At 43.9% G+C, this 26,289-nt stretch overlaps 1 protein-coding gene and 1 long non-coding RNA gene across 9 annotated transcripts in view; one reads left to right on the top strand and one right to left on the bottom strand.

Annotated features, from left to right (window-relative positions):
- Window positions 1-26,289, bottom strand: part of LOC142020420 (uncharacterized) — a 60,152-nt gene continuing 33,863 nt past the window's right edge. For all 4 annotated transcript variants that reach the window (XM_075008211.1, XM_075008214.1, XM_075008212.1 and 1 more), the window contains 12 exons: window positions 25,880-26,029; window positions 25,112-25,153; window positions 19,156-19,240; window positions 17,959-18,036; window positions 16,742-16,808; window positions 11,658-11,846; window positions 9,311-9,486; window positions 8,846-9,007; window positions 6,948-7,057; window positions 5,965-6,154; window positions 5,127-5,244; window positions 1-4,588 (listed from right to left, as the gene is read on the bottom strand). In XM_075008211.1, the coding sequence (XP_074864312.1) occupies window positions 2,856-4,588; window positions 5,127-5,244; window positions 5,965-6,154; window positions 6,948-7,057; window positions 8,846-9,007; window positions 9,311-9,486; window positions 11,658-11,846; window positions 16,742-16,808; window positions 17,959-18,036; window positions 19,156-19,240; window positions 25,112-25,153; window positions 25,880-26,029 (3,100 nt within the window). In that variant the 3' untranslated portion in view covers window positions 1-2,855. The remainder of the gene's footprint in view (window positions 4,589-5,126; window positions 5,245-5,964; window positions 6,155-6,947; window positions 7,058-8,845; window positions 9,008-9,310; window positions 9,487-11,657; window positions 11,847-16,741; window positions 16,809-17,958; window positions 18,037-19,155; window positions 19,241-25,111; window positions 25,154-25,879; window positions 26,030-26,289) is intronic.
- LOC142020422 (uncharacterized) overlaps window positions 4,595-26,289 on the top strand; it is a 31,597-nt gene continuing 9,902 nt past the window's right edge. For 2 of the 5 annotated variants that reach the window (XR_012647389.1, XR_012647387.1), the window contains exons 1-4: window positions 4,595-4,931; window positions 6,097-6,220; window positions 8,382-8,463; window positions 8,924-9,109. This is a non-coding gene — a long non-coding RNA (uncharacterized LOC142020422). Of the gene's footprint in view, window positions 4,932-6,096; window positions 6,221-8,381; window positions 8,464-8,923; window positions 9,110-10,439; window positions 11,613-13,110; window positions 16,119-26,289 lie in introns of those variants that run through there. The other 3 variants (XR_012647388.1, XR_012647391.1, XR_012647390.1) reach the window with 3 other exon arrangements.

Raw genomic sequence — 26,289 nt, forward strand, 5'->3', positions numbered from 1 at the left:
TGTCATGCAGTAAATGACAAACAAAGCGGTGTTTTTTTTATTGAAATAGTTACAACCATCGCTTGGGACAAGAAGGAGAACGGCTCTTCAGGGAGCACAGGTGAGGGATGATTGTGGGTGTGTTGTAATACAATTATATACATCTCTCATCAGGCAAAGGCCATCAAGGTGAGTCAAGAGTAAAGGAGCCACAGACTGTGTCTAAAGCTACATGTACACAACTGAGCTCTGTGTGCCTTGGGAAATGGGCCCTTCTCCTCTGATGACACACATTTTACCAGGATGAGCCAAAGAGCATGGGACAAGCATCTTCCTTGGTAAGTTCCAGGGGCTTTGATCACAGTCGTGATGGTGGTTTGTACCGACCAGGCATTACTGCCTTTCACTCTGCACTAGAATCCAGTCTGGTGGGGGGGCTGAGCAGCTCCAGCAAGTTGAAAGGAGAGTGCTCAGCTGCTTGCAGGTATAGTGTGGCCATCCGTCCTGTATTGGGCAGGATGGTCCTGTATTTGGGATGCCAAAAAGGCATCCTGACATTTTTTGAAAGGGAAGAATTTTCTCATATTTGGGCTGTCCCTACCCACTCCACCTTTTCCACCAGCAGCCGCTGGTGAGAGTCACTTCCCTGAGCCTTGGGAGTGTTGGCAGCTGCTGCTTCCCCAGGGCTCCAGGGCATTGCTGGCGGCTGTGGCTTCCCTGGGGCCCAGGGGGAGCACCAGTGGCTGCTACTTCCTTCCTGGCTTCCCAGGGCTTGGACGAGCCCTTCCCCCATATCTCCCTGTCCCCTATTTGGGACAGGTAATATGGTCACCTTGTGCAGGTGCCACTTGTCAGTGTGAAGGATCAGACCCTAAAGCAGTGAATAGAGGGGCACAAATTCCCTGGGCTCTGCTTTTCTCTTCTCCTTGCTCCCTGCTTTTACTTTAAAATGCTGGCTGTGGCGGTGGGGGGAGCAGCTTTTGGATCCTGTATACAACAATCAAATGAAACATCCCAAACCATTTGTGACTTTTCTCACCTGGAGAAACCTGCAACTCCAAACCTCCAACAAACAACGGTGGCTTCCTCTTTGAAAGTGAAGTGCAGCATCATTAACTCCTAAACGAGCTCGAATGGGTGTGAGCCAGCTGAGGCTTTCAGGACAGGCTCTTTGAAGACGGTGGTTCAGATGCTCTGAGGTGCTGTTTCCAAGTTCCTGTCCTGATGAATCACTTTCAGCTTGATTATTAGGCTCTAAAACTCACATCATTTGTACTTATCTTCAGACCCAGGCCTGCTGCAGCCAGTGGACACATTTGTGCATGTGCTTCACTGAGTAGAATTAATCACTACTTAGCGGGGAAGCTGTATCTGTCTAACAACCGCTATTCTCTCAACTTTATGCAGTCCAGTCCTTGAACTGCTTGGTAGCTTTCTGGCCAGACAGGACCTTACTTCACAATCCACTCAGCAGTACTTCTCAACGACTTTCCACAACTCCTTGGACATCATGCCAAAACCAAACTATGCTCAACTCTTCATAAGCATGGTTAGGGATTTAAGTAGCATCCCCACATTCACTGCCTCAATATCTGAGAAGTGAGTTCTTGGAATTTTACCTTCAGTTAAACTCCCCAGGAAATAATGATTTCCTTCAGTAGACCTTTTTATATCACCAGCCACTTGCAGAGAACCAAGGAGCAGATTCCTAGCTTGTATAAATTGTCATACAGCAGAACCTCAGAGTTAAGAACACAAGAGTTATAAACTGAGCAGGCAACCACATACCTCATTTGGTATGAAACGTTTGCAATCAGGCATCAGAAAAGACAAAAAACAAAAACAAACAAACAAACAAAAAAAACCAATAAACAAACAAAAAATAGGAATTACAGTTCATCACTGTATTAAAAATAAACAACTAAAAATAAAGGGAAAGTTCAAAACAATTTGACGAGGTCAAGAACATTCTGTGCTTGTTTCAGTTAAATTAAGATGGTTAAAAGCTGCATTTTAATTCAGTCTAGGAAAGTTTCAAAGCTGAACATTTGTCAACATTCAGTTGTAAGTTAAAAAACCCAACATTTTGTTCAGCAAGTGAGGTTCTACTATAGTTCCTCTGAAGACAGTGGAGCCATGACCATTTACACAAGCTGAGAAGCTGCACAGAATTCTTATTGGGGGGGAACCAGGAGAAGAGAAGGTGGATGCACTAGAGCAGATTAACATTGCCATTTTCAAGATGCCTAATCTGTTAAGCAACTGATTCCTTCAGGTGGCTTTGACATCCCAGCCTCAGTCAACAAAGAAAACCTTTCCATTTCAAGCCCAAGTATGGAGGACAAAGAAGGCTAGAGAAGGAAGCACTATCTGTGCATTTTGAGTTAGGGGTGAAGAGTCAGACTTTGGATTGCAAGAAACACAGGTGACAGAAATTAACAATCTCGTGGAGTTTTGTACAAACTTAAAAAAATTGCAGCCTGATCCAAAACTTTGCTACATTGTCAAGGACCCACCACAACTTTTTTATGAAATATAAATTCACTATCCAAGTGCCTCTGCTGACCCACAAATACCTAAGACTTGAGGCAAAACTATTCGGAGAACCTGAAATTCAGGTAAAGGTCTCTGTACAATTCAGCCAATTTACACCTCTAGGGGAAGATTCAGCCCACTGGGCACTGGTCAGTTAAGTACCTTTTGTAGGAAAAAAGGCAGTAGAAATACCAACCCAGACATTAATTACACATTAGCATCACTTTACACTTATTGACCCACACAGACTATTAAATTCTTCACACCTCAGTTGTATCTTACAGAACATTTACCCCAGCACACTGTATAAAAAACAACCACACTTCCCACGCTCTGGTCTCCTAGACAAATGTCTCTTCTGCAAATGCCACTGTCTTGCACTCCTCTGGAGGGGCATCTGTGTGTGATTGGCTCTTGATCCACTCCACCCTGCTCCGGATGAGTTCACGCTCCACAGCTTCTGCATCTGCTGCATGGCTGTTCTTGGCCTCATCGTGCTTGAAGTATTCCCTGACCGTGTTGCGGATGGAGGCTGGGAGGATGATGCGGATAGTGTGGCTGAAAGTGTTGGTGCTTTTGCTGTGGCTTTTGGCAGGCGCTGCTTGTTCAGCGCTGTCTGGCAGCTCCTCTGCAGGGAGAACACTTTGGCAAGTCTCTGGGCACTCCATCTGTGGCTGCTGGCTCGTTGCTTCATGACGGTATCTCCTGGAGATGGACTGTAGCACCAGTGGGGTGTTCTGCCCATAGAACACTGTCTGGGGGATGTGGACTCTTACTGTGTGTTGACTCTTGGAAATGCTCAGGTCGCTGCTGCTGGTGTTTGAGTTGGGGCTACGGGTGCTCATGGAGAAACACTCATCCTCCTGTTCCACTGGAGACCCCTGTGGGCTTCCTTTATTTGGAGCCATGTAAAAGGTTATCTTTGTGCGCTTCAGGCTTTCTTGTCTGGGAGGGGAAAACTCTGGGCCTTTAATCTCAATATGCTTCACTGATTTCTCCCTGGGTCCTTGCTGGCCAATCGCTGATAAGCTTTCCCTGGCTGTGATAAGAGTTGGGGGGTCTGTTTTACTTTCAGCCTCCTTGAAATAACATAGGTTTCCGAGAGCTCGTCCAGAGCCTCTGGCACATCTCACTTGCCCTTTCTCTTCCTCCCAGTCATGCTCGTTCAACAGGCTTCCCATGGCAGCTCCTCTGATGGGCGCAAACCCCTTCCTTTCTCCAGTGCAATGCCTGCTCCCCATGTCCCCTTGCTCAGACTTGCTGCAGGAGTCCAAGTCACAAGGGTTCATAGGCAAAGAAGATGTCAGGGGCTTGTTCCATTCTTTCAGGGACCTCTTTGCTGTCTTTGGAGACAATGCATGGAGTCTGGTGGAAGTGCCAAACATGAAAGGCAGGGAGGAGACATCTGTGGGGCTGAAGGCTGAGGACTCAGAGCAGTAGGAGAATGCGCTGTCTAAGGAGCTTAGTGAGGAGGCAGAAGGGGAAGTGGTGGTGGAGGACAGGCTGGAGAAGCTGGACCTGTTTGAGAGGCTGGGTCTCTGAAGGCTGAGCTTCTTCACCCTAGAGCTGGTCTGAGGTGATTGCCAGAAATTCTGCCTAGTCTTATTCAGGCTTAGGCCTTCATCAATCAGCTTCTGGCTCTCCAGCTGCAGCTGCCTGAGCCTGTGGATATAATCAGTGTGACTGTGCATGATGGTGGCATCACAGCTGGACTGGCGAGCCACGGGCTCATGGCACTGGGCTGGGAGCTGAGAGCTGAGGCAGACACTAGGTTCAGAAGAGCACCGATCCCTTGCAGGGCTCAGTGAACGTATGGAGCCAATGGAGCAGAAAGAGCCCTCTTCCTCCAGGAGGTCATAGCTGTCTGCGCTGGGATTCTTCCTAGTTTTGCTTTGGTAGCAGGCAGTGATCTCACTATACAGATCCCAATCTTCCAGCACCTCTTCAGGTAAACCACTGGATGGGTCAAACAAGGAAATAGCTTCAGGCATGCGCTTATGATTTGGTCTTTCCTGGTCACAGGCAGCAAACTCCATCTCATCAGAGGAATCGTTGTGCTGTGCCATGCCAATACCTGGGGAAGACATGCAGAGAGAATGCAAACTGTTGGAATTCTACAGGACTGCATATAATTATTGGTGATGGAACCCATTGTGCCTTGGTTCATGAGACTCAGGGTCTTGTGATTAGGTCAGAGTGTGTTGTGTATTGATTCCTTTAAATGCTCACCTTCCAAGTCTAAGTTTAGAAAAATCAGTTTAAAATGCTCCACATTTTCTTTTTTTTCTTAAAAAAAAAAAAGACTGTTGGAAAATGGTGAATTCTGAGGTAAATTTTCTGTCAAACCTGCAGCAGCTACAATCAACACGGGGGTAATGGAGAAGAGGCAAGCCAGCCAAACAGAGCCCATATCTGAGGTACTGTGCTTATTCAATGCCCTTGTCAAAATATAGGCAGGAAACAAGGGGCAAGGACTAGCTGAGAATGAATCTCCCCTTCCAGTTTCCCGTGGACAGAGAGTGTGGGAACTGTCACGAGGCATTTGACAGCACTTGTGAGTGACCAGACATCTCTGGAGGAGAAGCCAGGAAAGTACAACGCCATAACCTTACCCAGGAAATCCTCAGAGGTTTTTGACTTTTCTTTGTCTGGTCTTTGAAACAGTGAAGTGATGTCACCTCCAAAAATTTCAGCTGAGTTTTCAATCAGAAACTGAACTAACATGGCCACCTGCCAAAGGAGAGAAAACACTGGGGTCAGTTTGGGGAAAATATATCCAGCTGTATTATCCTCCAAGACAAATTAGCCTACGCAGACAATATGATGATGCCTTTTTTTCTGCACAAACATAAGACTTAATCCTGAGACTTCTCTTTGGCTCAGAAAGCTGGGGACCATATCTTTTAGGTTGGATGCTTGTTTATCAGTCATAGATGAAGGCAAGAAGCTGGACTTAATGGAGCAATACTGTAAGCTGACACAGCAAAGCCTGTTGTCCTAATTATTATTGTCCTTATCTTACTGGCCACAGGCAATATCCTGCCTCTGGAGAGACGTGTCATGGTGTTAGACTCTTTCCTCTCTGCAGGACGGTGCCACCATTATTAGACATTTCAGAGTGGGAGGCAGTTCTCTCCCTTCCAATGGGGTAATAAGTGCCCTCCTCACCACTCCGAGGGTGCATATGCACAGCAGGGAAGTCCATTTGTTAGAGCAGATCATGACTTCTCCATACTTGCAGAGCCTCAGTGCTCAAGTCACCCCAGAACAATTTACATGAGTGGCAGGAGGGAAGGAAAGGTGAAGCTAAAAATGCTGCTTATTTAAATCAGTTTAACCCTTTACAAGTCCTATGTAGACTGCAGTGGAAGAAATCCCAGGAGGTGGGAACTGGGGAAGAAAATCACATGAGCAGAATCCCACCACCAGAATTCCACCACCAGGACTTACCTTCTTAGTTGACCTACTTTCTTCTTCCGGCCCAGTGGGACTAGGGAGCCAGAGCATGTTGGGAGCTATGCAGAGAGCCAGGTTAAATGCATTCATCTGATTCTCCCCTGAATTCTGCTCAATCTGATGCAGGACTCCAAACAGGTGTCTGAGTAAAATGAGGTTGGCTTCTGGGAGCTGCTTCACCAAACTGCCCAGGGAAAAGACAGCAAAACAAGGAGCCTGTAAAACCTGGTCCCCTTTCAAAGCACTACAGGTACAGTGGCATTTTTGTAACCAGTTTGTGACACTCTCATCCGACCGCTCTACAACAAAGAGCATTGAGTTACGCTCACCGCACAGTTACGTTGCTATCACATTTGTGCATTCACACCTACCGTGCAAAATGCATTCTGGGAAAATTTGGACATTACTCCACAGTACTTTCGGAGACAGTAGAATGCCTGGAGGACACATATACAGACAAGGGCTGGCAGCGTGGACAGTGATACACTTTGCCATGATCTACCATATGGAGATCTAAGGGGAAGGAGGAGCAGCCAAACAGTCACTATTTAAAAAAAAAAAAAAGCAAAAAAAAGCAGGGGGCTGAGCCAGGTATAGGAAGAGTATAGCCAGGTATAGGAAGAGGTTTGTCTTTTGGGTCATGTCCATGTGATGCTAATGGACCATCCTGCTAGTGAGTCAGATAGGAAGGCAGATAAAATCGTCATGTCCCTGGTACTATGGCTGGCAGGCTCCGAACGTGGCTATCTATTTAACTTTGTGCATCCACGCGAAAACCACCAATAATTAGGCACCTAAGTCCATTTATACCCAATGGTGCTGGGTTTTTTGAGAGAGGGCAGAGAGGCGGTGTATTAAAAAAAGAAAAATCTCATGTGAACTGGCCTAAGCGCAATATGAGGAATCTCTTAGAACACAGCAATGATGCCAAGCGGGTGGAAATGATACAAGAGAGACATAACGGGACATTTACATACCTTTTGATGGCTTCAATCTTATGTGCTCGATTTTCTGTGTCCATGGCTTCCATCCACAGCCCGTGCATGTCTGAGGATAGAACACTGTCAGGTATATTTCGTAGAAAATCCTGAATTAAATATATATATGCAGAGCAGTCTGGTCAGTTTGGAATAATTTATTTCATGATGCATAAATGTTCATTTATATTAAACATAAGATCAAATGAAATGTGACACAAGTCAGTTCCCACAAGGCCTCCCAGCTTCCCAGGGACAAATAGATGATCTGTGTGTCATAGCAAGACATGGTTCATCTAATTCATCCATTGGCCAGAGCTGGATTATTCTCCATAGAACTGTACATTTGCCAGGGCTTTATCTAGTCAAGATTTAAGTGTCCAACCAATGGAGTTTCCACCACTTTTCTTGTGATACTATTCCACAGTCTAACATATATCTTGGGTTGAATCAATGTGAATCTCCCCTTAAGCTAACAGTGAACTGGAGAGATTTCTACCCAGTTGGCTGGCCAACAAGTGGAGAACTGGGAATATATTTCAAGTGCTGGCCTGACCAGCTCTCATACCTGCCAGGCAATATGATACCTCGTCTTCACCAGAGAGCAAAGTTATAAATTGAGCACTGCCCTTAGCTCAGATCCCTTCCGCACTCAGTGGCCCTTAACTCAAGTGCAGTGGTGCTCTTCACTAGAGCTGGCTGGCACATCAGGGAGCAGAGGCTGAAGTCTGAGGCAATGTCTATACTTCTGGGAAGACCAACCCGGTCAGGGTTGATCTTCTGGAGTTCAGTTTAACATGTCTCTACCAGATGCACGAAATCGATCTGTAGCTAGAATTGTGTATCTGCACTGGACTTTAAAGTCTGGTGTAGCCAGACCCGACTTTGCACATTTTGTCAGCTGCTAACACAACCACTTTGTAGTGAGGACCCAGGTAAACTTCAGTCAAGTGCTACTAGTTCTCCAGTGTCTCCTCACAAGTTCTTCCCCAATCTCCAGAGCAGTTCTGTTTCCTGCATCACTAAGAACTCCCCAGAATCCCAGTGACATACACCAGTGAGGGCTGAGCCAGTGTGGACCTGGCAGCTCAAGTGTTATATGGCAGTGTAGCTGCTTGCACTGGAGCTAGGCTAACTCGACAGGAGTAACCTGAGGGTGGATAATTCAAGTTAATGCAGCCGGGCTGGTAGAGCCTGAATCTGAGTAACCCCTTGCTGCCTGTGGTTCTGTTCTGGTTTTACATTAGAACCGCAGTGTCCAATAAGTTCACCACTCGCCACATGTGTGGTGATTGCAGGCTCTGGAGCTGCATGCGGCTCTTCAGAGATGCACACGTGGCATGACCGCCGCCTGCTCCATGCACGGTGGGCAAGTGTGTGGCAGCAGGAGTGGCCCTGGCTGCTCTGACCCCAGCAAGGCTCCTTTGTTCACAGCCCCGGCTGCTCCTGCATGGCCCCAGCAGCCCTGGCAGCTCTGGTTCCAGCAGCCCTGGTGGCTTCAGCAGCAGCAGCTCTGGTGAGTCGCTGGCATTCATTTTGGGGCAGGAGGGGCTGGGAGTGACTGGCTGTGGGGGAGGGTCGGATGTTCAGTTAGAGCCTGGGCAGGGGGGAGGGGGGAATGGAAGGACCACAACCACAAGTGTGACAGTCCTTGAATTACTATTGGACATGGCCGCATTAGACGGAACAAAAAGGGAAACTGGCCTCAGGGCCAGTAATCGTTTCTGCACGTTAAAGGCTGTTAAAGCAGCAGGTCTCTGTTCATGCAGGGCCATGTCTGCTCTCTGACACATGCCCAGTCCTGGGTGTGGGGGGGGAATAGGCCCAATGTGCCCCATGAAAATGATTTCCCTTATCTCCTCCCTGTGCAAAGAGCAGTACCATTTGGACTAACGTACAGTGATGACTGCGGCAGCCACAAAGACGGACTCGCCATCCATCTGGACATCATCTCCCGAGTTCAATTTCTCTTTCAGTTCCTTGCAGATCTTGGCGTTGGCTGAGCGCCTGAAAATGCCCCTTGTGGAAGGCCCTTCATGGTACAGCAGAAGCAGCATATCCTAGGAGAAAGCCCAACCCCGACACAGATTTAGAAGACTTTATCATCTGAATCCCTACTGGATCAGACCTCACTAAGCAGGGCTAAGGCTGGTCGCCCTCAGGTAGGAGATTCTCAAGGAAAACCAGAGGGTACATGAGGGGATGTGGGTGACTCTGCAGGGGACAATTGTTTGAAATAATATAACAACACAGGTTCATCCCTCCTCCTCCCCAAACCTGGGGAAGTGAGGTGATACTGAGGTGGACGAATAGATAATATATTCTGGCTAATGCTGGGATTCATGACAGAAACCCCATCTTACCATGATAGGCTTGGGGAGGATTCCATCAGGACACACAGAGGACAAAGACAGGCCAAAGAGTTTCCGTGGGGTCGGGGGAGACTGTGATGCTGGGCTGCCCGTTGGGGGGCTGGTAGTCCGGCGCAAAGCCCAGTCAATCAGGGATTTCTTCCGCTTGGTATGTTTCTGCAAGGAATCTGAAACAGCCAAAAGCCCCTTGGTTTACCAGTCGCTCCTTTCGCAAGGGCCGTGCATTAGACCAGGGAAAAGGGAGTCAGCGTTCATTTGTTTTACAGTGAAATATACTGTCAAAATTCCAATGTTGTGGATTGGAAATACATGGGAGTCCTGCTGGGGAGAAAGTGCTTAAATCAAGGGGCAGAGTGAGGTCAGTCACCCAGTGAAAACCCACATGACAAATATTTAATAAGCACAGCATAGGATGGAATGTTTGTATAGCACCTACCAGGATGGGAGCCCATTCTTAGCAGGCCCTGTGGCGCTACTGCAATAAACATTAGTAAATAATAATAATAAGAAGTTGTTTATGTGCTGTGAAGAAGTGCTAGGAGGCCATAATGCTGCTGCGCCATTCAGTCATCTGTCTTGCCTTACTGCCATGCAGCAAGTGGCTTCGAGCTGGCTGGGCCTATTCCCCAGCCTTTTGAAAGCTGAGCTCTCCAAAGGAGTTACAGGCTGTGTCGCTGTGTGCCACAATGCCTCACTTTTAGGGTCCTGGAAAAAAATCGCTGTTATTCATTCACCAAGCCTGAGTTAGGTGATAGTCACCTAAGGCTGCAAGGCACAAGAGTCAGCAGACTAGGCTGGTGTGTGTGTGTGTGTGTGTGTGCGCGCGCGTGTGTGTGTGTGTGTGCACGCACACACCACGCTCCACCCCTTTCTCAAGGAGAGATGCCTGACTCCACGCTGTGGAGAAGTGGCTAATTCAGCTTACAGTTCCGAGCTGGGAAGCCCCTTTGGATTGAGGGATCAGGCAGCCCTGCACATGGCCAGAATGAGAAACTTAAGCACCTAGGGAACATACAGTGGAAAATCTTAGGTGCCAAGTGGGTTTAGGCACTTTCAGGGTTCAGCAGGAGGTTTGTTTGTCACATTGAACCTGAGACTGGGACTTTGGTGCCTAAAACAGGGTCTTCAGTGTCTACCTCCTTGAGTGCTTTCAGCCCTGAGTGATTAACTTCTCCTATCGCTAGAGGAACACATCATCTCTGAACTGCCTTTTGGATTATGTGTGCAGCTCTACAGAGGGTCAAATAATAGTCACTAGAGAAATTATTGGTACATGTTTGGTCAATTGGCAGGAGTGTTCCCTGTATTTTTTCCATCCATGGGCTGAATAAATTTTATGTGCATCAAGGCATGTGTGGATGTGAACCACAAATGGAAACACATGCTGCCCACTGTGGGTGGCTCTGGGCACTCTGGCACCTGAATCTCTTCTGGACAACCACCCAAGCGGTGAGCTTACAGGGAACACTGATCAGCAAACAAGTTTGTCATGGATAATTCTTGTATTAATTGAATGACTCAAACATGGAAGTTATTGTAGGCTTAGTTCAACCCATCAATAAACCAGTTGGCAAACAAAGACCTCAGAGACAATGTCTCCTGTGCTTCTTGGGAAGATCTAGTCAGAGAGCCAAATATAGTCTGGTGGCTGTGTGTGTGGAACATGGCAAGTCATCCAAGGAGATTGAAACTTGCTGTTAAATGCTTATCAGAGAATCATAGAATGCTAGGACTGGAAGGGACCTTGAGAGGTCATCGAGTCCAGCCCCCTGCACTCGTGGCAGGACCAAATACTGTCTCGACCATCCCTGATAGACATTTATCTAACCTGTTCTTAAATATCTTCACAGATGGAGAGTCCACAACCTCCCTAGGCAATTTATTCCACTGTTTGACCACCCTGACAGTTAGGAACTGTTTCCTAATGTCCAACCTAAACCGCCCTTGCTGCAGTTTAAGCCCATTGCTTCTTGTTCTATCCTCAGAGGCCAAGAAGAACAAATTTTCTCCCTCCTCCTTGTGACACCCTTTTAGATACCTGAAAACAACTAGCATGTCTCCCCTTATAAACACCTAGAATTTGGTAATAAGAGCCAAAGTCATGGTTTAGGCCTGGGTGAAGTCCTGCTGCCACTGAAGTCAATGTTTGTTCAGTAGGAGAAGGAACAAGCCCTGTTTTATGATGGGACAAAAATCAAACCTCTTTTCAGTGCAGATATAGCCAAGCTGTGAGTCGCTATCTAAAATAAATACACAATGCAACAGGAAGTAAAAAACTGCCGTGAGGGAGAGCTCCCAGGTTCTCTGAAGCGACATACAGCATCTTTCTGGCTCTCACCTCTCCTCAGATGCATTGGAGCGTGTGGCCTGGGTTTCAGGATGAACTGACACTGCCTGTCCTTGGGAAGCTGGTCCAGGAGGGAAGCCTCTGTCCCATCAGCTAGGAGCGTGTTGTTGTTGGTTCCCTGGTGGTGGTCCATAGAGTCTCGGATGCAGCTCAGAATGATGCTGAAAGGATGCTCATGACCTGTTTTAGTCACAGACCCAGAAAGACTATGTGAGGATATAGCGCCCATGAGTGAAAGCAATTAGGGGAGCTGGTTGGCAGTGGTCAGGCATCCACATCTCACAACTTCCACCACAGTTAGCTGTAGCAGTCTCATCAGAGAGCCCAAAGAATGAATGGGCCATGGCCTGTGAGACTACTCCTGGATGTGCTTTTTTCTAGGCTGGGGGTTGAGGTGCACTGCTGAGTGGCAAGGGTTTGGGGAAGGCCTGCCATGCTGTGCCAGTGCTGCACATGCTCTGGGGTAAAGAGAAATGTTTGACTGAGGAGACTTTCAGCCTAGAACCTGGCAGGAGTGCTGCCCTCAGGAGGACAAGCAAAATCGGAGGGGAAATGGAAAAGGATCAAAGTGCAGATTCAGTTGTTTTACAGCTGGAAGAAGCTGCCTTGAAGAACACCGAAGCAAGTCGCAGATTTAAATTGATATTTTAAAAGGGTATATCAGATACCTTCCCCCGACCCCGAGCATGCATGTCTCCAGCTCACCAAATCTGAATCACAGTAGTACTTAGACATCCCAACGGGGATTGGGCTCCACTGTGCTAGGCACTGCACCAAATACACAGTGAGAAATGATCTCTGCTGTGAAGAGCTTATAGTCTGAACAGGACAGACAAGGATGGGAGGGAAAACAAAAAGGTAATGTGATTTGACCAGGATCACACAACTGGCCAGTGGCAGAGGTGGAAATAGACCCCCCCCCCCACATACACACCTTCTGTCCTGACTCTCAGTTGAGTGCACTATCTAGTAACCACACCCTGACTCTGAGGCAGCTATGCTGAACTTTTTTATTTGTAGTGGCAGTAAAAAGTGGAAAGTTTACTCTAAGGACTTCCTGTGTTTGCTAATCCATGAAATTACTGGCATATGCAGATACGAAAAAGGCTCCTGAAGGGTAGAAGCTGAGCTCTTGTTGCGTGTATGTACACATTGGTATGTGTGCCCGGAAGGGTGGGGAGAATTGTTTCCTCCATAAATTTCACATAATCAGATGTGACGGCAATCTCATTTGGAAAAACAATAATAGCAGTGAGTTTACTTTAAATAGATACCAAAGGGAAATACACCAAGAGTGATCTGCCTACCTTTGGGCACATCTGTGGTTTTGATATTGTCCAGACAATGGTGGTGGAATCTTACATTCCCCTCACCACCCCATAAATATGTCAGGACTATTTGAAAAGTAAATATAGGCTGAACCTCTCTTGTCTGGCACCCTCAGGACCTGACCGGTGCTGAACGACAGAATTCGCTGGACTGCAGGAGGTCAATATTGTCGAGCAGCATTACCAAAACTTCCACCGCTTACGGGGCTCTTAAAAGTCATTTGGGGTAAATTACAGCTAAATAACAGCACAGAACACTGAGAGCCAGGACTGATGGCTGTAAACGAACTTGATGGGACCACGGGAAATTTGGCCACATCCATGATAAGTAGTCAGCTTGGTAACTAAAATCATGCTGGATTACGGATGTTGCTGGATGAGAGAGTTCCGGATTAGAGAAGTTCAACCTGTAGATAAATCAAACAAAACCCACAACTCCAGTCTTCATTAGCCACCCTACATAACAGAGAATGTGCTCACCTCTATTTAATGTGTGTAATGTGTGCGTATCCCTCTGCTCACATACTACACTACTATAGCATGTGCATTCCTGTGCTCATGAGGTAGTCTTCAGTCAACGACCTCATGTGCATACAGCTGTGTTAATAATGGTCACTATTCTGTGCTCGCATGCTATCCTACAATAAAAATCAAACCGGTGCTTCCCTAAACTCAATGACCACAACAAATAAGCATGGTCAGACAGCACCTGTGAGAGACACCAACAATCACAAAACTGTGCTAAGTGTTCAACAGCAACCCTACAATAACAGTTTTATGAGGACAACATGCTCTTAAGAGCAATTCTACAATAACAAACCAGTGGGAGCAAATCCTATGGGAGAATTAATCCAGAAAGGACACCACATCTCAGTTTCAACAACAGTGAGAAAATAGCTCATTTAAAATGATGAAATACAAGAGCCAAGATTGGGGGGTGAGGTAATATCATTCATTGGAACAGATTTCAGTGGTGAGAGAAACAAGCCTTCAGGCTTACACAAAGCTCTTCTTCATATCTAGAAAATGAAGAGGAGATTTCTATAGCGTGAAACGTTATCTCTGTCACCAACAGCAATTGGTCCAATAACAGATATTACACCTCACCCATCTTGTCTCCCTAATATCCTGGGACCAATAAATCCACAACTATGTTGTGTAAGAAATATATTTTGATAGACACCACTGGAATGTGAACCTGAGTGTGAAACTTGCTCATTGGAATATCACTTGAGCTGCTAAACTCTACAGTTGACCTTCAAAACTTTTAACCTAGGTAGCTGATTAGCAGTTCAGCTCACAGGGTATTGGTCAAAATATTAGAAGTGATGCCTGCTTTGTTCAGATGCATAATCCTCTGTTCAGATCCTTCAGAGCAGCTGGGATATGGACATTCTATAACACACCGAGTGATAGTTTTTTTGTTCACTCGCCACTACTCGATCACATACAGAGTTTTGACTGTGTTTATAAAAGTAGCCCAAGTATAGGCTCTCTCTTTGAAAGGAATCAGCACTTCATAATGCTGGTGATGTTAAAAGCACCGGAAGGGCAGTGCACTGTCTGGTATTTTGGGCACTCTGGTCTCTGGCAGGAATTGCAAAGATTTGAAAATATATTAACAGAAAAACTCAAAAAAAAAAAAAAAACCACCCAAAGTATTTTGAACTGCAGAAGAAGTTCAGGTTGGAGTTGATTCTTATTTTAATCCAAATGGCTCTTCCTTAAATATGATTCTATCAGAATGTCATATGCAATAATAGAATTTGTTATGAATTGCTATGGGAAAGATTGGAGAGCCCTGCTTCACACACTGTGCCAAAGTAAATACCCTGTCTAATTTTAATTGTACATTTAATCTTATTTCACTGTCTTGTTTTTGCCAATGATGCAAATCTGAAACAAATATTTTTTTTCAGACTATAACTTTGGTACTTTCAAAGATTAATGCCTGGAATTAATAAGACAGAATACTGTGTTTTAGCTTATTTGGTAGTGTTGTGTTTCTGAAATCATCACACACAGAGCTCTGAGAGTGTCTGTCCTGGCTCTGAAACCCCAATGTTTTCCTTCCCATGTCCCAAATTTATCATAAACTAAACAAATTTTGTGTGTGTGTGTGTGTGTGTGTGTGTGTGTGTGTGTGTGTGTGTGTGTGTGTGTGTGTGTGTGTGTGTGTAAAAAGAGAACATTTCAAATGAACAATTTGCAAAGGACATTTCCCCAGATGCCCTGTGTCTCCTTGCAAGATTGGTTTCAGATCAGATGGGCATTTGTACTAAAGCAAAGCAAAAATACCTTATGAAATGAAACATCTGCTTAATACAGTAGGCTATAACCTCTTGCCTGAAAAATGGTTTCTTTAAATCTGAGCTGCAATGCTTTGAAAAATAGACATCAGACAAAAACATTAACACGTTGGGCTCTTGATAGGCTTAAATGTTGGGCTGTCCCAAGGCGGAGTGGAGTGCAGTGCAACACCCCTCAGTCCCCTGGGCCTGAGGCCCAGGGCAACCCTCCTTCTCTGCTGCGGGCCCCACCCCTTCTTCCACTCCGCTCCCCCTGCCACTAGGTATCAGCCTGGTTGGGGATTACCTGGGGCAGGTGGCAGGCAGCAGAGAGCAGTGGCAGCCACAGGAAGTCACCTTCCAGCTACCCATGGAGAAGTGGGGCTCAGTAGGTTGGGAGGTGGTGTCAGAGCACTGCATGGTGAGTGCAGAAGTGGGGGATGCTGAGGGGAGGTGACCCTCTGTGTCTCCTGCTGCCACCACCTGCCCCTGACTTCTGAGCCCTGCTCCAGGTAATCCCCCCACTCCCATAGGACAGGTGGGGCAGCCGCCGCAGGGCCCCTGACAGGTCAGGGCCTGGGGCAACCACCCCACCTCAACCTATTGATGGGACAGCTCTGGTTAAGTGTTACCAAGAAATAAAACACTTCCTCTTCCTTCAGTTGCCTACCTGCTAAGACCGCCTTTGGGATTCTGTATCCTCGGCAAGACTGGAAGCCATTGCTACTTTCTAAAGTGGGCTTTCCCAAACTTTATATAATTGGAACCCATTTTCTTTCATTACCTTTTTTTGTGGCCCAAAATATAAACATATTAAAAAAATATAAAAACTGAATAATTTTCACTGTGTATTATTTATTTGCAATAATAATCTTACATAATAATATAAATATTGATATAAAATACTTACGTGCTTAACTTATTGTTATCACCTTAATTACATGGGAAAATACAAAATGTACCAAATCAATAGGATCATGGGTGATAATTTGTATATTTTGTAAGGACCAGTATTTTTTTTTCCAAGGACTGGTACTGGGCCATGGACCACACTTTGGCAAACACTTATCTAAGCAACAGACTGCATGCAGCTACTCCTTCTGCTTTAGGAGTTAGGGTGCAATTTGCTCCCCAAGAAGTAATCATGGAAAGCCCTCAGGACCTTGTGGAAGATGTTCAGCCCTGACTAATAGAGTCCTTTGTTTGTGTGGAACAGCCAACTGAAGGTCATAAGCAGATGCTAAGAGCTAGACCCCAGGAGTGCCTGGCATTTCTTAACAATGATTGTGTATGCAGCATCAGATCTTTAAAGAGCCAACACATGGTTTGAGATGGATTTGTAAAGAGTCTCTTAAATAGTGACCATTATTATTATTATTATTATCCTCATCATCACTGGCATACTACATCAGCATCTTATTGCTGGCATACCTAAAGGAAAAAATGGAAGAACTCTTACCAATAAGGGGATAAGCAGGTTCATCCTTTCCTGATATCACCCAGAGGTGGTAGTCGCTTGGTCTCCCCTGTGGATTGAGGAAGATAAGGGACAAATATTAAATGGGGCCAAGGACTGAAAAGAGGGTCTGGAGAAGCTGGAAGTGGCACAGAAAACAACTAGAATAGTTAATGTTGGAGTGGGCCAATGGTCAGGAAACAAATTTCTATAAATATCTGGGAGACATCAGGGTTAGGAGTGACAAGCTCTCAGAATCTGGTTGTCTGCCATACAGTAGAAGGTGAAAGGTTCAGGAGAGAGAAAGAAAGGTAATGAGAAAGATGAAAATAAACTAAGATTTCCCCAACATCCACACAGAAAGCTCAGATTCAGGAAGTTTCTTGAAATACTGATCAGATATCATCACTCATTTCTAAGATCCCACCGAAATGCTAGCATTCGCTGGCTATAATGGGGTATGCACAACATTCAGGGCCAGCTTCCAGTTGAGAAGGTTTCTAATTTTTGCCTTGACTGACCTGTCAGACTACAAATATTTCTGTCCACAGATACAGTAATGAGACCAATGAGATTCCCCTCTCCCAACGGCAAGCATAAAGAAGTGCAAGCATGCTTATGTAATACTTTATGTTCACTCATTATACAAGCTGACAAAAGAGATGAAATGTTAATTTCTCCATTATATTGCAAGTTTTCTAAGGCAAGGAACATATCCACCTCTGAGTATGCAACATTGCATAATAACTTACAACACAATAGAAGTGAGTTTAATGAATAGTTAATAGAAAATGAGGGGTCGCATACATTTATAGTCAATGTGTTGCACAGCTATGGTTGGCATTCATCTATTGGAATGTTGTTTTGCCTCTCTTCAATACTGGATAGACAATTTTTTCAGTAATTTCACAGCTCTATTAATAACTGTTTGAAAATCTTGGGCCAAGATCAGCCCTGGTAGAAGTGGATATACTTCTCTGGAAATCAATGGAGTTGCATCTACTTACACAAAACCCTAATTTGGTCCATTATACAGAGGCATGTTTTTCTAAATTTGATATCTGCACATATTCTCTGTAGCATGGAGAATACTAGAGTTCTAATGCTTAACTTTAGCCAGTCAATGTTTACCAGACTCCCCTGTACCTATGGTGTACCATAAAACAGATGTTGCCAACTTCCCAACAGAGGATCTGTCAGGATGTGCAGTGGCTACTTACAGGAAGTCCAAGCTGATTAGCTGTTTTCTTGATCACATTGTCTGCTGTTTCTGTGTTGGACACATTTACTGTTGTTGTCTAGGCAAGGAAGACAAAGAGATGCATCTGATGAAGCAGGTCTTTGCCCATGAAAGCTTATGCTCCAAAATATCTGTTAGTCTATAAGGTGCCACAGGACTTCTTGTTATTCTCAAAGAGTACTTAGAAAGTGAATGGGGTTGGGAGTGCAGAGGGTTGAATTTGGTAATATTTTCACCAGGTTTGAAAATCCAGGAACGATGCTACTTTTTTGTCACCCGTTTAGGCAGTAGAGTGTCTGAAACTGGCACACGCGAAGCAATGGTAACACCATGAAGGTTAGGGTTTTACCACTAATTTATTAGCTTGATAACACAACTGTATTTTACTGCCTGTGTGAGAGGTGGACCAAGCTGGGAATACAGTAGGATCTTTCTTAAGCATAACAAAGTTACAGTGAACCAACAACACTGACCATCATGTCTCAAGCACTTTTCTAACACAGCCCACACTGGCAACACACTGGAAATGCAAAACACAGAATCTCAGTGCCACTCAAACATCATGCTGCCAGACAGAAAACCCAGATGGGCAGCTCCCTTGTTAGCACAGGAGTGAAGTACAGTGTAGATCTCTAGCAGTGCAACAGGATTTTGTAGTCCTTTCCTGAGGGAAGGTGAGGATGAACCCATGAGCCAGGCATGAATCTTGAGAATATGAAAAGGCAAGAATATGCTCCAACGATAAACTGAATAAATAAATGAATCTACCAGGAACAAAATACTCAATCTGTTGCACCAGTAGCAAGTGTTATTGGGCATTGCTCTCACTGTAGCCACTAAAGATAAAGTCTTCACTAGTGCTGAGATGAGAGGTAACACCAGGCAAAGAAGTTAAAGCAGGCAACCAAAAATAATCCCCACAACTAGCTTTTTAGGTGAGTCTAGCTATCCCTGTGCCAATGCTTCTTAATTTCCTGAACTGACCCATGTCTGAAAGTAACACCCCAGTGAAGAACCCAGAGGATAGATGGTGAATGCTCTTTTATCACTCCGTCAAGTAAGGCTTAGCTACTTTAGAAAGGATGTTGGATACATTAGCAGCGTACCAGCCTTCCCAAACCCCTTTCAGATTTCCATGTAGTGTTGACCTGACAAGTAGATTCTCCATTTTACTCACAGAAGTACAGCTGTCAGCATCCAGAAGGAGGATTTGAATTGTTATGTCTTTTGGATATTCATTCTGTTTCATCTCACTGATTTGCCTGAAAATCAAGAGGTGGGAGAAACAAACAATCACATCATAACAGAATTTGAGAAAGTAACTCCAGCAAATGCACCTTAACAGCCAACAAGGCAACTGTTTAAAAAGTGACCCTTTCAGTTGAGGTTGTTAGTCCCAAAATAGGAAACCCCAATGGATGGTATCTTCATTGAGAAGGGACAGGACATGAAAAAATTCAGAATATATTGTGGAATTATTTGGAGAATAGAGGTGATGTAACAGTGTCAACTGGCTCTAGGACAGTTGGGGAGATTGTTTGGACTATCTGGGCCAAACTCTGCACTCAACAGGTGGAACATCAGTGACTATGCTACTGGAAAGGCGATTCCAACCTTCTGCTTGGAAAGTCACTGCCTGTGAGCAAGGAACTGAGAGGAAACAAGGCCTGTTGTGTTCACACAAATTGATTTAGAGATTTGGTCTATCGTAGAAGACCTATTCTATCCACCCATTTATCTGCCCACCAGTATTTTAAGGGGCTTTTTCTATAGAATTATGGATTTATAGAAACGATGGACTGGAGGGGATCTTGAAAAGGCAACAAGTCCAATCCCCTGAGCTGAGGTAGGATCATGTCAACCCAGATCAAGCTGGACATGTGTTTGTCCAGTGATGGGGATTCCACAACCTCCCTTGAGGCATATTCCAGAGCTGCAGTACCTTCTAGTTCAAAAGATTTTCTTAACATCTAAGCTAAAGTTCCCTTGATGAGTATTAAGTCCACTATCTCTTGTACAAGCTTCAGTGGGCAAGAAAAACAATTGATCACTGCCTTCTTGATAACAGCCACTAACATAGTTGAAGATGGTTAGCAGGTCCTCCACATAGTCTTCTGTTCTCAAGGCTAAAGGCAACCAGTTTTTTTAACCTTTCTTCATAGGCCAGGTTTTCTAAAGCTTTTATCCTTTTGTTACATTCCCTTGCACTTGCTCCAGTTTGTCCACTTTGTTCTTAAGATCTGGTACCGAGAACTGGACACAGTACTACAGCTGAGGGCTCAGCAGTGTCCACTATAGTGGGACAATTATCTTGCGTGTTATACACATTATTACCAATAAACCCCAGAATGCTATTAGTCTTTTTCACAATTGCATCACACTGTTCACTCCTATTCAGTTTGAGCCACTGTCACCCCAGATCTATTTTAGCAGTACTCTCACCTAGCCTGTTATTCCCCATATTGAAGTTTTTCATGTGATTTTTCCTTCCAAAGTGAAGTACTTGGCACTTGTCTTTACTGACTATCACATTGTTGATTTCAAACCACTTCTCTAACTTCTCAAGATTGTTTTTAATGCTAAACCTGCCCTCCAAATTGTTTCCAACCCCTCCCATCTTGGCATCATAAGCAAGTTTTATAAGCATATTCTCCATTCCTTTATCCAGGTCATTAATGAAAATGCTGATTAATACCAGAACTGAGCCCTGTGGGATGCCACTTGATAAGCCCACAGAAGGAGGAGAACTACTTCTTTATGCTCAACCTGTTGACCACCCCTTATTTTCCTAGTTTGCTTAAGAATCTCATGTAACACTGTACCAAAGCCTGAGTAAAACCAAGATATATCACGTGCACTGATTTTCCACAATCCACTAGGTTAGGAACAGAATCAAAGAAGGAAATTTGGTTAGCTTGGCATCATTTCCTCTTGACAAATTTTTGCTAGCTGTTCCTTATAACCACTTTGTCCCTGAGGTGCTGAAAAACTGATAGTTTAATTTGTTCCAATATCTTCTAATATCAAAGTTAAATGGACGGGTCTATAATTCCTTGGGTCCTCTCTGTTTCCTTTTTAAACACATTTCTCCAGTTGTCTAGGACCTCATGCATCTTTCAGAGGTTCTTGAAGATAATTGCTAATGGCTCCAAGATTGCTTCAGCTAGTTCCGTATGAACTGTAGGATGAATTTAATCAGGCCCTGTCAATTGGAATACATGTAATATTCTTAAGATATTCTGTCCCTGTGTTGGCTTGCTTTTCTCTCCCTTGTTGATCATATTAGTTATATTGAATATTTGGTCACTATTATATTTTTTCAGTGAGGTCTGCCACACAATGGGTATGAAAAATCTCTGCCTTCTTGATGTTATCAGTTATTAGTGCTTATTCCCTAGTAAGTAGAGGATGTAAACAAGTGTTTCTCAAGCTGGGACATGTGTACCCTTGGGGGGACACAGTGGTGTTTCAGGAGGTTCATCAACTCATCTAGATATTTGCCTAGCTTTATAACAGGTCACATAAAAACACGAGTAAAGTCAGCATGATCTAAAAGTTCATTCAGACAATGACTTGTTCCTACTGCTTCACATGTCTTACGCTGAAATTTAAGTATGCTATTTCTATTCGAATCCATTTATTTGATTATAAGATTGTAGAAAGTCAGCTAGTTTTCAGTACTAGTCTTCCATGACGTTTTTACATATTTTTGTAAGTAGTTTTTAAGTGAGGTGTAACTTGGTGATATGTAAAATAAACCTGACTCCTGAAAAGGGTACAGTAATCTGGACGGACTAAATGGCATTTGTTTCAAGACCTCACATTACTTTAAGACCATGTCTCTCAACCAATGGTGCATGTACCCTTAGGGGTATGTGAGAGAAGTCTGTGGTTATTTACAATTTATTTTGTTTTTTTGAAAAAGGGGTACTTTATAAAAAAGGTTGAGAAAGACTGACCTGCACCTCCCTTTGTCTTTCTCTTGTTCCTAATGCATTTAAATAACCCCATTCTTATTGTCTGGTATATCTCTTTCTAGATGTAATTCATTCTGTGCTTTACTCTTTATGATTTTTGTTCCGATATGCTTGTGCTATTCTTTTGTGTTCCTCTTTAACAATTTGTCTATATTTCCACTTTTTGTGGGACTCCTTTTAGATTTTCAAGTTATCTTCTGATGAAATCATATAGGACTCTTACTGGTCTTCCTTTTTTCACATTGGAATAGTTGGCAGTTGTGCATTTAATATGGTCTTCTTTAGAAATTGCCACTTCTCCTGAACTCTTAATACCTTAGATTTATTCCCATGGGAGTGTATACTAATTCTCTGAATTTGTTAAAATCTGCTATTGTGAAGCAGACATCTTCTTACTGTGACGCCTCGCTTTCTCTTGAGTCATGAAATTGGTCATTTCATGATCCCTTCCACCCAAATTGTCTGCCACATTCAGATTTGACACCAATTCTTCCTCATTCAGAATCAAGTCTAAAATGGGTTGCCATCAGGTTATTTCTGACTCTCTTTGAAAAAAAGAGTTGTCCCACTATATTTATTAGAAATGTTATGTCTTGCTATATTACTTTTCTAACAGATGTGTACCATAATTACCAGCTCATATGGTTCGGATATTTGGGTATTTGTATTATTATCATTAACCTCATCCTTATTTAGTGGTTTATAGTAGACTCCTATCATGATATCACTCCTATTTTTTCCCCCTTTAATCTTTATCCAGACACTTTTGTCTGATCTGCCTCTCAACTCTCTCTAGAACTCTGAACAAGGGTACATATTCTGGATGTCTATTGGAATACCTCCTTCCTTTTCTCCCTGCTTTTCCCAGCTGTCCTAGACATACCCCTCTATACCAATAGTCCAATCATGAGGTTTAGCTTGCCAAGTCTCTGATGCCGGTCAGACTGTTCCCTCTATTGTGACCCCATCCACGTTCAGAATAAATTTTGCTATGTGCACCAAGACACATTCAGAGGTGCACCACAAATATAAACACACACTGCTGGCTGTGCGTGTCTGTGTGTGCTCTGCTAGTCAGCACCTGCATCTCTCTGGGGTGGCTGTCCAAGTGTTCAGCTTACAGGGAACACCGGCTAGTGAAGTCATAATTTATCTTATGTATTAATCCTCTGAGCTTTCTCCATTTATTACATATATTCCTTGCATTTGTGTACAGGCAGCTAAGATAGTGGGCAGCTTCCCCCATGGATTTCTTCCTTGTTGCTCCTATGACCCTGAAATAATTGTTCATACCCCCAACATTTAGTTATCTGTTAAGGTTGCCTGTTTTTATGCTCACCTGTGGGATTTTTTTCACCTGTTGCCTTTGAACCTTGTGTAAAAGCTAAAGGCCAGGCTGAAGCTCACACTGTAATGTGGATTTCTTACCATCCCCATTCACATATCATATGAAGGCAGAGGCTGCTGACAAGGGAAATCCAGGTGTATTTGATTTTGGCCCAAGTGTGCCTCATATAACCCTTTCCAACACCCTATTTCAGGTCATCAGTGTTCTCCCCAATTTGGAGGAGGATTCCTTTCCCTCTCTGTACCCTCCATGAACCCAGGAGTTACTGGCCATCACATATTAAATGTTAAGGGTAGGTCCACACAACAAAGTTATTTCAAAATAACAGCTGTTATTTCAAAATAAGTATCATAGCATCTACATGACAAAACTGCTATTTTAAAATAAATTTGAAATAGTGGCTGGCTTATTTCAAAATTGGTAAACCTCATTGTTTGAGGAATTGCGTTTATTTTGAAATAGCTATTTCGAAATAGGAGCTGTTAAGATAAGCTGTGTCTACACATATCCCCTCCTTTCGAAAGTACCCTCCTTACTTTGAAAGCCCCTTCTTCCCATTTGGTTTTAGGAAGAAGGGGCTTTCTAAGTCATGCAGTCCTTTTGGAAGATCCCCATCTACACGGGTGGCGTGCATTCCGAAACTGGCACTTTCGATTTGTGTATGGCTGTTATTATGCTAATGAGCCACTGCACATTCATGTCAGCACCTCATTAGCATTTTCTGAAGTGCCTCATTAACATGCCCCCTCTGAAATGAGGGGGTATGTGTAGACCCAGCTCTCGGGAATAGAGCCTATTTTGAAATAAGCCATAGTCCATTCAATGATTTTATTTCGAAATAGGCTCTATGTGTTAAGATGATGTATTTCGAAATAGCTAAGTGCTATTCTGAAATGCACTTTTGTGGCTGTGTCTACACATGTCCCTCCCCTTTGGAAGGGGCATGTTAAAGAGGCACTTTGGAACAGGTTAATAAGGCGCTGATATGCATATGCAGCACCTCATTAGCATAATGACAGCCAGACATGCTTCAAAAGTGCAGCTTTTGAAACACAGACTGGTTGTATAGATGTGGGCACTTTGAAATAAGCGTTACACTTTGAAATTCCTTTATTCCCAATTCATTTTGGGAACAAGGGAATTTCGAAGTGTGGGGTTTATTTCGAAGCCCACATCTACACAGCCAGTCTGTGTTTCGAAAGCAGTACTTTCTAAGCATGTCTGGCTGCCATTATGCTAATGAGGTACTGGATATGGATATCAGCGCCTCATTAACCTGTTCCAAAGTGCCTTATTAACATGCCCCTTCTGAAGCAGAGGGACATGTGTCGACAAGTCCTGTGTGTAGCAGCATTATTTTGAAATAAGCTATTTCAGAAGAGGTATTCTGGAATATCTAATTTTGGAATAAGGCTGGTGTGGAGACTTACCCTAAGTAATTACTACAAATGATTTCAACCTCCAAATGACAGTGATGAAATATCAATTTTCAATCAAAGCAGACCCCATCTAACTTATTAGCATTATTGTTACCATTTTCATTGCAGTGAAGAAAGACATTTCCCAAGGATTTTAGCTCCCATTCAGTGGAATTTGTTCTTCTGGACTTTTAGAAACCAATCTGCTTTCATCACAGGATCCTAGAAACATCCTTTCATGAAAGCAGAGATCAAATGTGTAAAAGGCAAAGAGGATCCCATTGGAAGGCAATGAGAGTTGGGCATATAGCATCTAAAATCTCCCCCACATTTGTTTATATGGGATTGTCAAAGGACAACACAACAAAGGGACAAGGAGGCATCTCTTACCACAGTAATGTTGAGAGCCATCGCTCCTTCTCTTCAGATGAGCTGAGAAGAAAAAAGGGAGGCAAAATATTAAATAATAGCTAAATGTCTAATAATGTTTGGAGACTCCACTGGGCTTCGCTTATATTTAGCCATAAATCTCAGTTCCTTCCTGGAAGCCCTAGAACAAAAGTACAGTCCTTTCCTGGTTCTGTTCTGTATTAACAAAAAGAAATAATAATAATAATAATAATAATGAAACCCCAAGAGCTGAACTAAATTTCCTGGCCAACCTGAGGGGTGTTCAGATAAGAAACAAATTTCTTTCTGTGATAGAGTTAGCAAATCAGGTGTCTATTTTTCTGGAATGACCTTTAATTAATATTTTGTTTCTACTACCATTTCCTTTCCTATGCTTCCAATTCCTAGAAGCCTTAGGCGGCAGTGTCAGCCACCAGTTTCCATTGCTATGGTAACATGGTAATGAGCTTCCCAGCCTGAGCTGACACATTTGGCTAGCATGGCCCCTGCTAGCACTCTAAAAACTGCTGTGTAGACAGGACTTTGAAGTCACAGCCTATGGCAGAACCAGGACCTGAACTACTGTATTCTTCTTCACTTTCCCTATGTTGCCAATAGCTAGCAGGAGCTCTAAAGCTCACTGCGGGAGGGTCTGTATTTTTGGAACAGGAGCTCAGAGTTCTCACTTCTCTGGCATCATTTAGTTCTAAGCACGCAGCAGAGTGAAAGCCATGAGATTGCAGGAGGTTTTTCACTGTGCTGTGATACCTGAAGGAGACAACACAGTTGGTGGTCGGCCAGCCAATGACAAAAGAATTCTCAGGGCTCATCTTTTTCTCAGACACTTCGTTGAGACAGGAACCAGTCCAGACTTCACTCAAGCGCACCTGCTTCTTCAGCTTCAAGCTGGAGGATGACCTGGAATTCAAAGCAGAGATTGCTGAGGAAAATGAGGTGGCTAGAGTGAAGCATAGCATGTGTACGGACCTCCTCAGCCATCTCCTTTGATGTACATGAAATGACACAATATCCCAAGTCCTTGACCTCTCCTCAGTCTTACCAAAATATGTGCCCTACCCTGGTGGTTTTGTGATTTGAACAAATTACTACCCCACACAAATATGCACTGTTGAGATTGGTTAAACTCATTACCTCCCTGCTAAACAGGAGCTAAAGAG

Source organism: Carettochelys insculpta, chromosome 13, assembly GCF_033958435.1.
Source record: "Carettochelys insculpta isolate YL-2023 chromosome 13, ASM3395843v1, whole genome shotgun sequence".
NCBI classification, from domain to species: Eukaryota; Metazoa; Chordata; order Testudines; family Carettochelyidae; genus Carettochelys; species Carettochelys insculpta.